General features: G+C 36.0%; 1 protein-coding gene across 1 annotated transcript in view; it reads right to left on the bottom strand.

Moving 5' to 3' along the window:
• Positions 1 to 484: 484 nt before the first annotated feature.
• Positions 485 to 15,413, bottom strand: part of ERO1A (endoplasmic reticulum oxidoreductase 1 alpha) — a 45,726-nt gene continuing 30,797 nt past the window's right edge. The window contains exons 9-16 of the mRNA XM_032871099.1: positions 15,227 to 15,238; positions 11,662 to 11,688; positions 11,441 to 11,533; positions 10,188 to 10,434; positions 9,251 to 9,320; positions 4,360 to 4,446; positions 4,136 to 4,269; positions 485 to 2,155 (exon numbers count right to left, since the gene is read on the bottom strand). Of these exons, the coding sequence (XP_032726990.1) occupies positions 2,095 to 2,155; positions 4,136 to 4,269; positions 4,360 to 4,446; positions 9,251 to 9,320; positions 10,188 to 10,434; positions 11,441 to 11,533; positions 11,662 to 11,688; positions 15,227 to 15,238 (731 nt within the window). The 3' untranslated portion in view covers positions 485 to 2,094. The remainder of the gene's footprint in view (positions 2,156 to 4,135; positions 4,270 to 4,359; positions 4,447 to 9,250; positions 9,321 to 10,187; positions 10,435 to 11,440; positions 11,534 to 11,661; positions 11,689 to 15,226; positions 15,239 to 15,413) is intronic.

The raw sequence follows: 15,413 nt of genomic DNA, 5'->3' as shown, positions 1-15,413 counted from the left end.
AGGAACCTGAGGGAGGGATATAGGGGCTTATCTTTAAAGAAGGGGCTGCCCAACAGTATCAAATGCAGGAAAAAAAAAAAAAAAAAGTCAAGAAATGGCTTCTGAACTGAGTTATGAATTTAGAACTGAAATTTTTGACTTCAAAAGAAGAAATGGTTAGGGACTACAGAGTCAAAAGCAAGATTTTTGGTTAAGGAGCAAGTGGGAGGTGACAAAGTGATGACAGAAATATTCTTTCAAAAAGACTGACTTAAAAAAGGGTGAGGGCATGACGTAAGAGTCAGAAGAGCATACAGAAAAAATTGCCATTTAAACCCTTCCACCACAGGTTCAGAGTAGTACAAATGTCCTTTAAACTTTTACACATGGTGCTCACGGCATAGTCTGAGTCTCCAAGAATATTGACTTAATAAGTAGGTTAATGTCATTCTTTTCCTGCCTTATTCAATTGGGGGTGGGAGAGAGAAAAATATGACACATATTGTTAAACTCAGCTCTGTGGTTTTTCATTTAAGATGTACCAAATACATATTCATACAGTCATTCAACAAATATTTATTGGATACCCACCATGTGCTTACTATGTACTTGGCAATATACCAGGCTTCAGGGACACAGAAAAGAAGTATACAGCAGTATAAAATGGTATTTCTAAACCATCATATAAATAAACCCTGCTTTATTAATAATGTGACAACTCAACATGGTATAACTTCCTAGTATAAAGAGGGGACACATCATTTTGAGGTACAGTTTCTTTTATAATTTCTTTCACAATTACCATGTGATCAAAATTCTTAAACCCCTTCAAATATTTTTATCATTAAAGAACTGCCACTAATGAAAATCTCCCAAAATTAATTTTTAGGGATAAAAAGGAAATGAACCTCAGGTACAAAGAACAAAAATTATATGCCCTATGACTATATAGATCAAGCATCAAAAGGACAACAAACTCAAAAAGAACTTTATTTACACCGGCACTCAAAATGATTCCTTATTCTAAGGCTTACAGTATTATAGTTCCACTTTTTTTTTCCTCAGAAAAAATCATTTAAAAAAATTATCCAGTATTACACACTGAAGTATTTAAGGTTCAAAGGGCATGATGCCTGGAACTGACTTCCAAATGACTTGGGAAAAAGTAGTATACATGTGTATAGACAGCATGAAAGATACAGCACGAGTGAACAATTACTTAATCTGGGTAAAGAGTTCTTTTGTACTACCTTGGAAACTTTTCTGTAAATTTGAAATTATATAAAAATAAAAAGTTTCTCCCAAATTTTATTCAGCATTAGGTAAAGTATTATGAGAATAAATATATAAATCTATTCAACTTTTCACAATGTGTAGAAATACCCTAAGTCTTTGAGTTGTCATTGTATCTTTCTACACACTAAAAAAAGCCAATCTAAATAGCAATATAATTCTCATACTTTTTTACTTCATACTTCGTATCAATGTACTTCTGGGTTGCCAGATAAAACACAGGGCTCCCAGTTAAATTTGAATTTTAAATAAGAAATAACTTTTGGCATAAGTATGTCTTAAACATTGCATGCAACATACTTATATAAAAAAATTATTGTTTATCTGAAATTCAAATTTAACTGGGCATTCCGTATTTTTATTTACTAAATCTGGTAACCGTAAATGTACTGAAAGCTCTTAAGTTGTTAATTATGGATGATTCATGAGCCTCCTTAGCATTTTCCTATTAAACGCTCATAACACACTGACCCCAGTTTTATTTATATTACATCTTCTCACACAAAATTGAGAGACTTATAACATTTACTTAGTTTTAACATATATGAATTTGAAAATCCTGATTTTATTCAATATTAAACTTTAAAATTTGTACCACATCATCAAAGTGTTACTTTTACTCACAATACTATTATACATAAACTTAACACAATTAAAAAAAAATTGTTTACTCAAAACAATATAATTATCCTTTTACAAAAGCAGCTTTATATAAAATGTTTGGCTTAAGAATGTCATTACTCTTATGCCTTTGAATGAAATTCCACTCTTTGGCCTTCATAGTCCAGAAACAGGCAGGTTTCAACTTGTTTTCTGTTTTCTTTAATGAATATTTTGTAACAAATTCCTGAAGTTTTCTAATTCTTTCACACTTGTGGAAATTCTGTAACCAAAAAAAAATTTCACTCAGAAGGTATTTTAGATACTTCTTCTCTGTTATTCAACACTGCATTTTTAGAGCACAGAAAAATTTTCAAGTAATTTATTTCAATAAATTTAAAGATGCATAAACCATTTAGTCAATTTTGATGTACCTGAGTTCTTTTTTTTTTAAAGATTTTTATTTATTTATTTGACAGATAGAGATCACAAGTAGGCAGAGAGGCAGGCAGAGAGAGAGGAGGAAGCAGGCTCCCTGCTGAGCAGAGAGCCCGACGCGGGGCTCGATCCCAGGACCCTGGGATCATGACCCGAGCCAAAGGCAGACACTTAACGACTGAGCCACCCAGGCACCCCGATGTACCTGAGTTCTTAATCTGACATGGTAAAACCAAGATAATATTGCCTTGAAGTTAGTTATTTTTAAGTGTTCAAAACTTAGTATTAAAAGTTTTAAAATACACAATTAGAAAGTATATAAATATTAAAATACTTGGGCAATTTTTATTCTTTTTTTCTTTTTTTTAGTAGGTTCCACACCCAGTGTGGAGCCCAATATGGGGCTTGAGCTCATGAACCTAGGATCAGGGTCTGAGCTGAAATCAAGAGTCGGACGCTTAACCAACCGAGCCACCCAGGTGCCCCAAAATACTTAGGTATTTAAAGTATTCCTAAGTATATTCACACGTGTAGTATTTAAAGTGCATAAATATAAATTACATAAGCATTAAAATATGTATTTTAAATATGCATAAGTTGGAGTGCATGGGTGGCTCAGTCAGTTAAGCATCTGACTCTTGATTTCAGCTCAGGTCCTGATGTCAGGGACGTGAGACCGAGCCCTGCATAGGGTTCCCGCTCAGCATGGAGTCTTCTTGAGATTCTGTCTCCCTCTTCTTCTGCCTCTCCCCCCTGTACACACATGCTCTCTCACTCTAAAATATACAAATAAATAAAATCTTTAAATATGTGTAAGTATACAAATACTGAAAACTAATCAATGTTCCACAGTTAGTAAATATACAAAGAATCAAAGCTTTTGGACTATAAAAAGTGAAAACAGGGGGCACCTGGGTGGCTCAGTGGGTTAAAGTCTCCGCCTTCAGCTCAGGACATGATCCCAGGGGCCTGAGATCGAGCCCCACATCAGGCTCTCTGCTCGGCGGGGAGCCTGCTTCCTCCTCTCTCTCTCTGCCTGCCTCTCTGCCTACTTGTGATCTCTGTCTGTCAAATAAATAAATAAAATCTTAAACAACAACAAAAAAAAGTGAGAACAGTAAATGTGTAACCAAACTGTTTTCACTACTTACTATAAAAAGTTTGTTCACTATTCTAAGTGTATTTTAGTTCTGAATTCTCAGTGAACCATATCTATTAAGTTTTTGTGTACTAGAGAATAATTCTGAAGGTCAATTGTTTCAAACCCAAAATAGTAAATCATAATTTTTTTAAAGTAAAGAAATGTAGTCTTTAGAAAATATCAGTTGGTATAAATCTCTGCATTCTTTACATATGATGGGCCAAAAAGAAAGGCATCTATACCTACATTTCGTAATGCTAAGTTCCTTATTTCAAGCTTATCTTCCAATCGTTTTCATGAAAATTATTTTTAAAGCATTATTAACCTTTTTACATGATAATGAATTTGCAGATCAATTTTATACGTATGCATATATTAAACAACATGATTTCTCCAGGACCTTCAAAAAATATTTGGGCAGCACAAAAACTACTTTTTAATAATTACAAAAAAATGTACAAATTCAGTAAGATGAATATTGAAGTCCAATCAGTAATTAATCATAATTATAAAAATCAATAGAGGAAAGGAAAGAATATCACCTGATGATTGTGTGTATATACTTAAGGTATTTCATAAGATTACAGAATTCGGTAGTGAAATAATTTCACTAAAAAGGATATTACTTATCCAGTTTTAGACTTACTTGGCTAACAGAAACAATTTCACTACTTTCAAACTCACCTTCCAAATGCATTAAATAATGATACTATTTCTTGTCGGGTTAGATGGAATTCATAGCTGGGCCCACTTTCTGGCATATTTGCTATCAGCTTCTCAGAAAACAAAATCTTCAGAGCAGTACCCAAACCCTGAATCTGTAAAAGAGAAATAGTAAAGAAAGAAAAGTCAGAAACTTCTTTGTGCAGAGAATAAATGAAAAATAAGACTGAACCAGATTTGCTTACCTGAAGCTTTCCCCATAGTCGACATTTAAAACAACCAACACAATCCATGATTCTTGAAATATTTCTAAAATGCAGTCGAAAGTCCTCCTAAAAACAATTTAACAAGATTTTTATTAAGATGTAGCATCTAGTCAAACACTAGGTATTTTCTGAGTGCCTTCTATGTGCCTAGCACTGTGCCAGGGGTCCCCGCGGGCACCAAAGAAAATGAAGAGAATTAAAATCCACGTTCACTGAGCACCTTCTGCATGCCAGAATCTACATATGCAACTTCATCTTCACTGCAAATCCAAAAGTAATTTATTATAATCTATACCTAATGAATTAAAAACACAAGGCTCAGAGAGTTTAGGCTGCCCAAATTCCCACATGGAGTAAACAGCAAACTTAGACCCCAGGCCTGCCTGACTCAGAAACTAAACTATCTGTAAATACACACCATCTGAGCTGAAGTGTTCTGTTTTTTTCTGATTGTTTTTGTTGCCACTGTTGTTGTTTTATGTGATTATTAATTACATGTGAATATCAGAGGAAGGGGGACAGGGGTAGAGTGGCATCATTTACCAAAAAAGGAAAAAAAGAAAAAAGAGAAAGAAGGAAAGAGAGGGTGCAAGAGAGAGAGGGAGGAATTTCAAAATATGGCCTCCTATTACGTCCTGCTTTAATCCCAGTATTAATTAGGTAAAACAATCAGATATTTTACTATTATTAATACTATTTTATTATATCTTTTATTTTAAAATATAATTAATGTTATCATACATAAATATACAGAATATAGTGAACATCCATGTACATTTTACCAATCTTGAGAAAGAAACCGTTACAAGTACCACGAAGCCCTCTATGTACCCCTCGAAAGTCCTATACCCTACCCTCTATAATTATTCTGAATTTGGTGTTTATCGTTCCTTTTTTTTATACTTTTAATACATATGTATATATCTATGTACACTAAGGTACTATGTTGTTTGTAATTGGACAAAATGAATCCAATTCATCCAAAAGTAGTATATGTCCTTAAGGGATAAGTAAAAAAGAAGGGACAACAAGGACACACCCTTCTTTTACCAGTGGAAATTAACTGATCCACCAAGTGACTCCCTCTGTCCTTGACTTGCATTGGCATCTCAGACTTACAGTATTTTAAGCATACATTCATTCACTTGAGAGAGAGCACACTAGCAGGGGTGGGGGAAGGAACGGGGTCGGGGGGAGAAACTTAAGCAGACTGTGCTGAGAGTAGAGCCCCAAACAGGGCTCCAACCCATGACCCTGAGATCATGACCTGAGTCAAAACCAACAGTCAAAAGTCCTACATCTGAATGAATCACCCAGGTGCCCCTTGACATATATTTCTGATTGAAAATCCACTGTATCAATCAGCCTACAATTTGAGGATCATGTAGTGTTTCTCTCTCTCTCTCTTTTTTAGTAATAAACCACATACCAGGCTCAACCAGAACAGAGCAGGACCAAAGATCTAAAAATAGGAATAAATCAGCAAAGATTGGTACCCACTATTCAAAGTAGACCTCAATTCATTTTGGGGACAGTTCTTTCCCAGATGCTTTATTCAGCTTGAGACTCTGAAACAGCCGTATTATATAAAAGATTTTTAATGGATCCCAGATCTTGCATCTTTATTCATACAAATATTGTATTAATTTAATACAATGCTCATATTATTAATATTAATTATTACCACATGTTAACAATATTCTACATCTTGTGTTTCTGTGCTTTTGGACGGAGTTCAGTAGGAGGTCATTTGAATTTTTTTTCAAAGATTTTTTAATTTTTATTTATTTATTTGACAGAGAGAGATCACAAGTACGCAGAGAGGCAGGCAGAGAGAGAGGGGGAAGCAGGCTCCCTGCTGAGCAGACAGCCTGATACAGGGCTCGATCCTAGGAGGCTGGGACCATGACCTGAGCTGAAGGCAGAGGCTTAACCCACTGAGCCATCCAGGTGCCCCGGTAATTTGAACTTTAAACCAACTTTTAAAAAACATTTACCCCGTGATACTACTAAAATTTTGGTAATTTAAGGCTTCCTTTAAACTTGTGTTTCGACTTAAAAAAAAACAAAATACACTTTTAACAATAATAACAGCATAGTAAAATTACTCTAAAGTCAATGTTCCCATCCTATGAGTTGCTGACCTCTGGAGGACTTAATAGTTATTATACAGACCTGAACAATTCATATGTAGACAAGCACTGCATGCAGACAGAATAAATAAGTCACAGGTATGCACTATAAATTTCCAAATGAATATAAATATTATGATCAATAAAACACAGCTTTTATTTAAAAAGTGTTACTAAGGGGCGCCTGGGTGGCTCAGTCAGGTAAGCATCTGCCTTCAGCTGAGGTCATGATCCCAGGGTCCTGGGATCAAGTCTCACAACAGGCTCCCTGTTCACCCCGGGGCCTACTTCCCCCCTCTCTCTGCCTGCTGCTTCCCCAGCTTGTGAGCACTCTCTCTCTCTCAAATAAATAAAATCTTTTGAAAAAAGGTTTCTAAATGTATAGCGGCCTTTTGGCAATTACATCTATTGATTAATAGATACTAAAAATACTGCTACCATGAGGAGAGGCTTTGAAAGTTTTTGACTTTAGAGACTCTCACACTTGTAAAAGTTGAAAGCTTCTGTTCTACAAGACCATGCTTGTTTTTGTAGACATTGTCTAAATTCGGTATGTGGTTATGTTTGTTAATTCAAACACTTGAACACGGCACCTCTTGAGTAAATCTCTGTCCGGCGCACACAGAGAGTAAGCATGGCTGCTTATGATCGCCAAAATAACACTGCAAGATTAAAACCAAGTACAAATGCATAAGTTAACTTAATACGCAACACCCAATTAATAAGCTGGAAGTTTATTATGGCACCCCATACCATCTTCAATTTCTAACCATCCATGGATAGAGTATAATGCAGACAAGATGAGATTTTTAGGGGCGCCTGGGTGGCTCAGTGGGTTAAAGCCTCTGCCTTTGGCTCAGGTCGTGATCCCAGGGTCTTGGGATCAAGCCCTGCATCGAGCTCTCTGCTCAGAGCCTGCTTCCCTTCCTCTCTCTCTGCCTGCCTCTCTGCCTAATTGTGATCTCTGTCTGTCAAATAAATAAATAAAATTTTAAAAAAAAGATGATATTTTTAAATGAACTTATAATATACCTGAAACTAATATAACAATCTATGCTAATTATAAAAAAATAAAACTCGGGGCACCTGGCTGGCTCAGTCAGAAGAGCATGTGACTCTTGATCTCAGGGTAATGAGTTTGAGCCCCACCTTGGGTGCAGTGATTACTTAAAATAAATAAAAATAAAATTTAAAAATATTTAAAAATAAATAAATAAATAAAACTCATGTTACTGTTCAAATCCATGATGTTCACCATAAAACTACTTTTTCTTAGGAAAGTAAATCTCTGATATTAACAAGTTTTACTTCTTTATTATAAAAGAATTCAGAAAAATTATCTGTTAAAATTATATGTTAAACATCAAATCTGAGTGTTTTTGAGTTTTGATAAAATTAAAACATCATGAGCAATATTTCTAATCGGCACAATATAAAAAGAGTTGATGCCAAAACACTTTCCAATAAACCAGCAAGTGTACTAAAAATAAGGAAGAAAGTGAAACTAGTAGACAAAAAAAGTCTTATTACAGTATCTTCCCCCTCACTTCCAAGTTCCTGGAAGCTGCCTGGCAGGTTATATAAGCATGAAGTATGTATTTCTAGCAAGAATGCTTTCTGTAGGAGGTAGATGGGAGATCAAAAATAACTATTATTTAACAGCAAAAGAATCAGTGCAAGAAGTATTGTTTGCAAACTGCATAAAATCAGGTTCTTTCCTTACAGAAGGAAACAAAGAATACAAAACAGAGGCATATTGTCATACTCTGAAGAAATCAGTTCAAGCCCAGTGCTCCTGAGAGCGACCTGCCTTTACTTACTTTAGCTTTGTAACAGAGAATGGTAATACAATTTTACTTGAGTCTCCAAACAGAGTAGAAATCCACTGAGGTTAGGAGCTGTCCCTTCCTTTAATGACAGGAATCATATTTTGCACATAGTGAGTGTTTAATAAGTCTTCCTAGCAATATTTTATATTTGTAGGATTTTGATGCCAATATACACCAAGATGGTCTTGTATGAGCTTATACCTCTAGGTAAGAGATTAATCTCTCTATTTTGTAGGGCATCATGTCTTCTCTTCTTCTGGCCTCCCTAAATACCTTTCATTCCCGATAAATAAGATGAGTAACAAATCCTGGGCCCTTGTCCCCCCCTAAATGGCTTTACTCTATCCAAAGCCATTTTCAGAATTCTCCTCAGCAAAAGACAAATACTGCCATTCAGGCTCTGGATCCCTTTCCTTTAATTTATAACTTTTATTTGTGATGAGACCATTGATATGAAAGCCATCTGTAAAGTGTGCAGTGACACACTTTGTTACTTTGAACACAACACAAACTAGATCTTAAGTTGGCCTGCCTTAGGACTTCCTTTTTTAGAGGAAAAGAATGATTATGACTCTGGCTTTTCTTATCATTTCCTAATACAGAATAAGATTTATTGTTAACTACAAAAACATGGGGTTTATATTCAAATCTGCATACGAGTTTGAATCTAAAACTTAAGTTAAAATATGAAATAATTGGGGTGCCTGGGTGGCTCAGTGGGTTAAAGCCTCTGCCTTCAGCTCAGGTCATGATCTCAGGGTTCTGGGATCGAGCCTCGCATCAGGCTCTCTGCTCAGTAGGGAGCCTGCTTCCTCCTCTCTCTCCCTGGCTCTCTGCCTACTTGTGATCTCTGACTGTCAAATAAATAAATAAAATCTTTTTTAAAAAAAGACAATGTGAAATAATTACCTTCAGTTTGTTTGCTTCTTTTTTATCCCCAGCAAAAAAGGAATTCTCATCAAAATGCAAAGGAAATGACCTACAGGTTAAAACAGAGAAGATTCATTTTCAGGTATTGTAAAATATTAAAAATACCTCTAAGATAACATTTTGCTGGTTGGCGATGAATACTATAATAAAAAAGAGTAGAAAATCAAGTAAAATCAACACTCTGTTGCCCCAAAACAAAGTCTTAAACAACCACATAAAATAGTAGTACGTTCAACCACATATGAAAAGAATGCAGGGGGGCACCTGGGTGGCTCAGTCAGTTAAGTATCTGCCTTTGGCTCAGGTCATGATCCCAAGTTTCTGGGATTGAGTCCGGCATCAGCTCCTAATTCAGCAGAAAGCCTTCTTCTCCCTCTCCCTTTGCCCCTCCCCCTGCTTGCTCTCTCTCACATGCTCTCTCTCTCAATAAATAAACAAAATATTTTTTAAAAAGAAAGAAAGAAAGAAAAGAAAAGAATGCAGGTATCAAATACTACAAAATGATTCTCAAAACTAAAAATTTGTGCCACTTAGTACCTAAGTCAAAACAAAAACAAAACTCAATTCTAAAAGACCTATAGGCAAAATTAGCTTTTAATTATTTTTTTTTAATAATTTTCCTTTCTTGGGATGCCTGTGTGGCTCAGTTGGTTAAGCATCTGACTTCAGCCGAGGCCATGATTTCACGGTCAGGGGATCAAGTCCCATGTAGGGCTTTGTGTTCAGCCAGGAGTCTGCTTCTCCCTCTCCCTCTGCCCCTTCCTCCTGCTCATGCTCTCTCTCTCTCTCATATAAATAAATAAAATCTTTAAAAAAATTTTTTCCTTTCTCTAAACTGAATATTTAAGACCTGAACTTTGATACCACTTGTCACTCTTCTATTAATAAGTTGTACGAATCAAAATATGTAATTTACTTGACTTCATGAAGTATTTCCAGAAGTAGCATTTTGTTTTCTGCATCGTGGATTTTATTTCCAGTGAAGAGCTGAAAATCTGGGCGCTCAAAGAACGGTACCACTTTAGATAAAGCCCTTAATTCTATTAAGTAGAGAAAATACAAGTTCTTAAGCCTTCTTGGACCCTCTCCTTCAGTCAAAATTCCATCAAATCGCTGCTGAAATTCTGTAACGTTGTGTCCCCATTTCTTTTCCAACCAAGTTTCTGAGAAGAAAGAAGAATTAAATATTAAAATCTGAATTTTAAAATTAAGTTTCGGTTTACTTACATTGAGTTATTTTTTCTAGAGAAGTTAGTTTCATTATATATTTGAAAATACAGAACAATGAAAGCTGCTTTTCATAATATAGATTTTTATGGTTCTACATTAATATTTTATCTTCTAGAACCCATCCTTAGAAGGAAAATAAATTCACTGTTTTACTGAGAAGTATGATCTCACAGAAATCAAATTTCTGAATATAAACATATTTATAAAACCAAAATACACAATTTAAAAATGACTGCCTGACATTATTGATAAGTCTGAAGTCCTTTAAAATTCCAGAAGAAACAGGTTACTGATGAAACTCAACCATGGCCTTGTTTTGCCAAAGCATTTTTAAAGCACAAAGAACAGCAGAGAATACTTTTTAACCCGTTAAACTCCAGGCCTTACGTTGGCACACAAATAGAACGGTTTTAATACAATGAAAGTATCTACTGAATAACATACCGTGCCATTAGGAGCTGTTTTAACTCTCACAAACAAAACAAAAGAATATTTCCAAAGCGATGTGCTTTGAGCTGCTTCTTAAAAAAGGTAAACAGGGGTGCCTGGGTGGCTCAGTGGGTTAAAGCCTCTGCCTTTGGCTCAGATCATGATCCAGGGTCCTAGGATCGAGCCCCACGTCAGGCTCTCTGCTCAGCAGGGAGCCTGCTTCCTCCTCTCTCTCTCTGCCTGCCTCTCAGCCTACTTGTGATCTCTGTCTGTCAAATAAATAAAATCTTTAAAAAAAAAAAAAAGAAGGTAAACAGAAGTGAGATCATACTAAATATGTCCTTAAAATATCTATAGTTCCTACATTCCTGATTACTACCACTGAAGAATGATTAGTTACTGCCTAATATTCAATCATGTCAATTTTGTCTTGCTAAGGTAAATACCAAAACATTTTAAGAATATCTAAACATAAGTATGGTAAAATAAATAAACATGAATGTCACATACCTTGTAGAAGATATCGTGCACTCAAATGCACATTAATACTTGCATGCAGGCCAGATATAAGTCTGTAGAATGCTCTTTTTTCTACGCAGAGGCCTAAAAATAGTAATTTGGTAACAGAAATCTTATATGTGGAACTCATACCATTTTAAAACTAATTTCATATGTCTTTAACGATGAAAAAAATGTTTAACATTTAAATTTGTTTAAAAGTTTCCAATTACCTTCTAGCCAACTGTAAAAAGTGTTCTCTGAAATTAAAAGAAAAAGAAGTCACAAAGTTGTAAAAATGCCAAAGTGTACGTTTTTCAATATATAACAGCAATTTGTGCCAAATAGTGATTTAAAAATGAACGAAAGTTCCAAATTTTATTTGCTATTTATCCAAAGGAAGGAGAAAAGTTCTTGGTGTGGATTCAATTTAGTACCATTCTCTTGGTCCGTCTCTAGAAGGCTTCAGCATTGCCTTAGGTAGCCCTAAATCTCGTAATTTTCCAGATAAAATGTTTCATAGGATGTCAGAACACACAATTTAAATAATAAATCAATGCAAGAAAACTACTTAGCCTTGAAAACAGGTGATGCTATGAAAATTAAGAACTCATTGTATGCTTTTCTAAATTTTTTAAAAAATTATTTATTATTTATTTATTCATTTGACAGAGAGAAAGCGTGCACAAGCAGGGGGAGTGGGGAAGTAGCAGGCAGAGGGAGAGGGAGAGGCAGGCTCCCCGTCAAGCAGAGAGCCTGACATGGGGCTCATTCCGAAGACCTTGAGATCACAACCTGAGCCAAAGTCAACTGCTTAACCGACTGAGCCAGCCAGGTGCCCCAAAAGGATAATATTCTACATAAAAAACTCATAAACTGAATAAAAATGCTCAAATGCTCAGTTAAGGTGGGCAAATAATAGAGAATTCACAAAAGCCACAAATGGTAAGAATATAAAAAGTACTCCCCCTCACTAGTAATAAAAAATGCAAATTACAATCTTAGAGATAGCACTTTTAACAGTAAAGATGAAAATATGACAATACTTAATGCTGACAAGGGTCAGGTAAAATGAGCGGCACACTGATTGGAAAGGTTACAAATTCGCACATTCTCTCAATGACAAAATGCAGTCAGGAGCCTAAAATGTCCATAACCTTTGATGCAGTAAACCCATTTCTAGAAATCTAAACTGTTCCAGATAAAATTCACGTGTTGAAGATCTAAGCCCCAAGGGGATGGTATTTGGAGGTGATTAGGTTTAGATGAGGTCAGGAGGGTAGGGTCCCCATGATGGGATTAGTGTCTTCATAGATCTCTGAAAGGACCAGAGCTCCTTCTCCGCCAGTGAGGACACCGTGAAAGGCTGGCTATCTGCAAGCCAGAAAGAGAGGCCTTAGGAAGAATCAAATCCACTGGCTGGTGCTTTGATTTACACTTCCCAGCCTCCAGAACTGTGAGAAAATAAACTCATTTAAGCCACCCAGTCTATGGTATTTTGTTTGAGCAGCCTGACCCAAGACATAGGCTAAGGAAGCAAGCAGGCATGGGGATAACAATATACACAACTACAAATATATCTAGTATAAACATACATGCACGTAAATAATCATAATTATTAAAATGTTGGGATGTCTGAGTGGCTGTTGGTTAAGCATCTGCCTTCGGCTCAGATCACGATCCTAGAGTCCTGGGATTGAGTCCCACATCGCGCCTGCTTCTCCCTCTGCCTGCACACACACTCTCTCTGACAAATAAGATTTTTTTTTTTTAAATTATCACAATGTTAACGGAGAAGCAGTATGAGATAGTGACTGAGAACAGACCTTGGAGCCAAACTGACTAATTTCAATTCCAACTGTGCTACTTACAAGTCATACATGATTTAGCTGAGTTGCTAAACCTCTTTGGCACTTATTTTCCTTGTCTACAAAATGGAAATAAAAGTAATACCTCCTGAGAATGTTGGAAGGATTAAATGAAATCATACTTGTAAACTGCTTGGAAAAGTACTGGCATGTAGTCTTAGCCATTACCATTATCAATTCTCTTGGTGTTATGGGATTCCAAGTGATTTGTCTCCTTATTAAAACCTTCAAAGTTGGGGCACCTGGGTGATGGTTGGTTAAGCCTTTGACTCTTGGTCTTATTGCAGGTCTGATCTCAGAGTCATGAGACTGAACAGTGTCAGGCTCCACACTCAGTGGGAAGTCTCCTCTTTAAGACACTTTCTCCCTATCCCTCTCCCCTTCCCCAGGCACACACAAACTCTCTCTCTCAAATAAATAAATAAATCTTAAAAACAAAAACAAAAACAAAAACAAAAGAACAACCTTTAGAGTTTTTTCTTGTTTTTTTCAAGTTTGGGACCATGAATCAGGGGGAAAAGGAATCTAGTCACCTGATATGAAAACTGTCAGGGATAACTCTTTCAAATTTGACTAAAATGAAAAATTATAAATATACTCATAAACAAGATGATTTCTCTAAAGATAGACTCCACAAGTTAACAATCTTTTCTCTGACAATAAGAGACAGGATGAGATCTTTAAATAATATTGAAAAACTGAAACAATATCCTCTAACATAGCTAGGAATACCCAAGGTATTCTAACCAAGGTAGAATAAAATCTCTCAAAACTAAAAATTATAAGGAAGGAGGGGGGAACCTCTGAAAATTATAGGATCATTACTAACAGTAATAAAATATAAGGCATCTTTGGAAGAATAATCTTATACTAAAGAATTTCTGTTCCAACTAGTATAGTTCTGATCCAGTATTTTACTAAGCTGTTATTGTTTCTATAACATAAAGTATAATTTTAAGAAATCCAATATTATCAGACACTGGTATTCTGTTATTTAGACAGAATACAAAAGCAATTTGTTTTTTTTAAGATTTTATTTATTTATTTGACAGAGATCACAAGTAGGCAGAGGCAGCCAGAGCGAGAGGAGGAAGCAGGCTCCCTGCTGAGCAGAGATGTGGGCTCCATCCCAGGGTCCTGGGATCATGACCTGAGCCGAAGGCAGAGACTTTAACCCACTGAGCCACCCAGGCGTCCCACAAAAGCAATTTGTAAACTAATGTTCAGAAGAAACTAATGTTCCTCTCCAAAGAGGAAAGGGATACTTCACATTTTAGCAATTTCATCTGGCTGGATTAAAGCTAAGTACTGCTTTGTCTTTTCATATGGTTAAACACATGGCCTTAAGAATAAGAAAAATCACTTCAGGGCACCCGGATGGCTCAGTCAGTGGAGCGTCTGCCTTCAGCTCAGGTCATGATCTCAGGGTCCTGGGATCATGTCGGGCTCAGCGGGGAGCTGCTTCTGCTTTCCTTCTGCCTCTCCTCCTGCCTCTCCTCCCCCACTTGTGCACTCTCTCTCTCTCTCTCTCAAATAAATAAAGAAAAATCTTTTTAAAAAATCATTTCAATTTCACTCAGAAAGCAAAAAGATTCTCACAAAGACAAAGTAAACCTAAGATACATTAAAAATTTTAGCATTACAACTCAGAGTTGGTAATAACTACCCCCAAGAGCGAACACAAGCCTTGGAAGCCACAGAGCAACACTGTGACGATCGATGCCTAAAGCTTCCTATAAGGACCCAGCAGATCCTAGAGATCTGCTCCAGAAGTAAAGGCCTGATCCCAGGCGCAGTCATTTTCCCTGTGCTTTCACCTCCTGAATTTTAGATAAACAGGAGTTCTTAGAAGTAGGAAGAACAGTCTCCCAAATAAACATCTGAATGTATCAGCAAATTCATATATATATGATAAAGAAATTATACTTACCTTCACTTTTCCCTGAAAAACAAAACAAAAGGTTGATTATTATAAAGTCCTTCCAGATGTCACTTTAAAATGCTATACTTCCATAAAAAATAAGACTTTAAATAACAGTTAGTTTTAGTCCATCAGTTCACGCACATAAGCAAAATCTGAGGCAGTCACTCGTGACACAACCCTATCTAGTGGCAAA

This window comes from Lontra canadensis, unplaced genomic scaffold (genome assembly GCF_010015895.1).
Source record: "Lontra canadensis isolate GAN:19392208 unplaced genomic scaffold, GSC_riverotter_1.0 scaffold42, whole genome shotgun sequence".
Classification (NCBI taxonomy): domain Eukaryota; kingdom Metazoa; phylum Chordata; class Mammalia; order Carnivora; family Mustelidae; genus Lontra; species Lontra canadensis.
The sequence above is the reverse complement of the archived record's forward strand: the minus strand, read 5'-3'. Positions and strand labels throughout refer to the sequence as shown.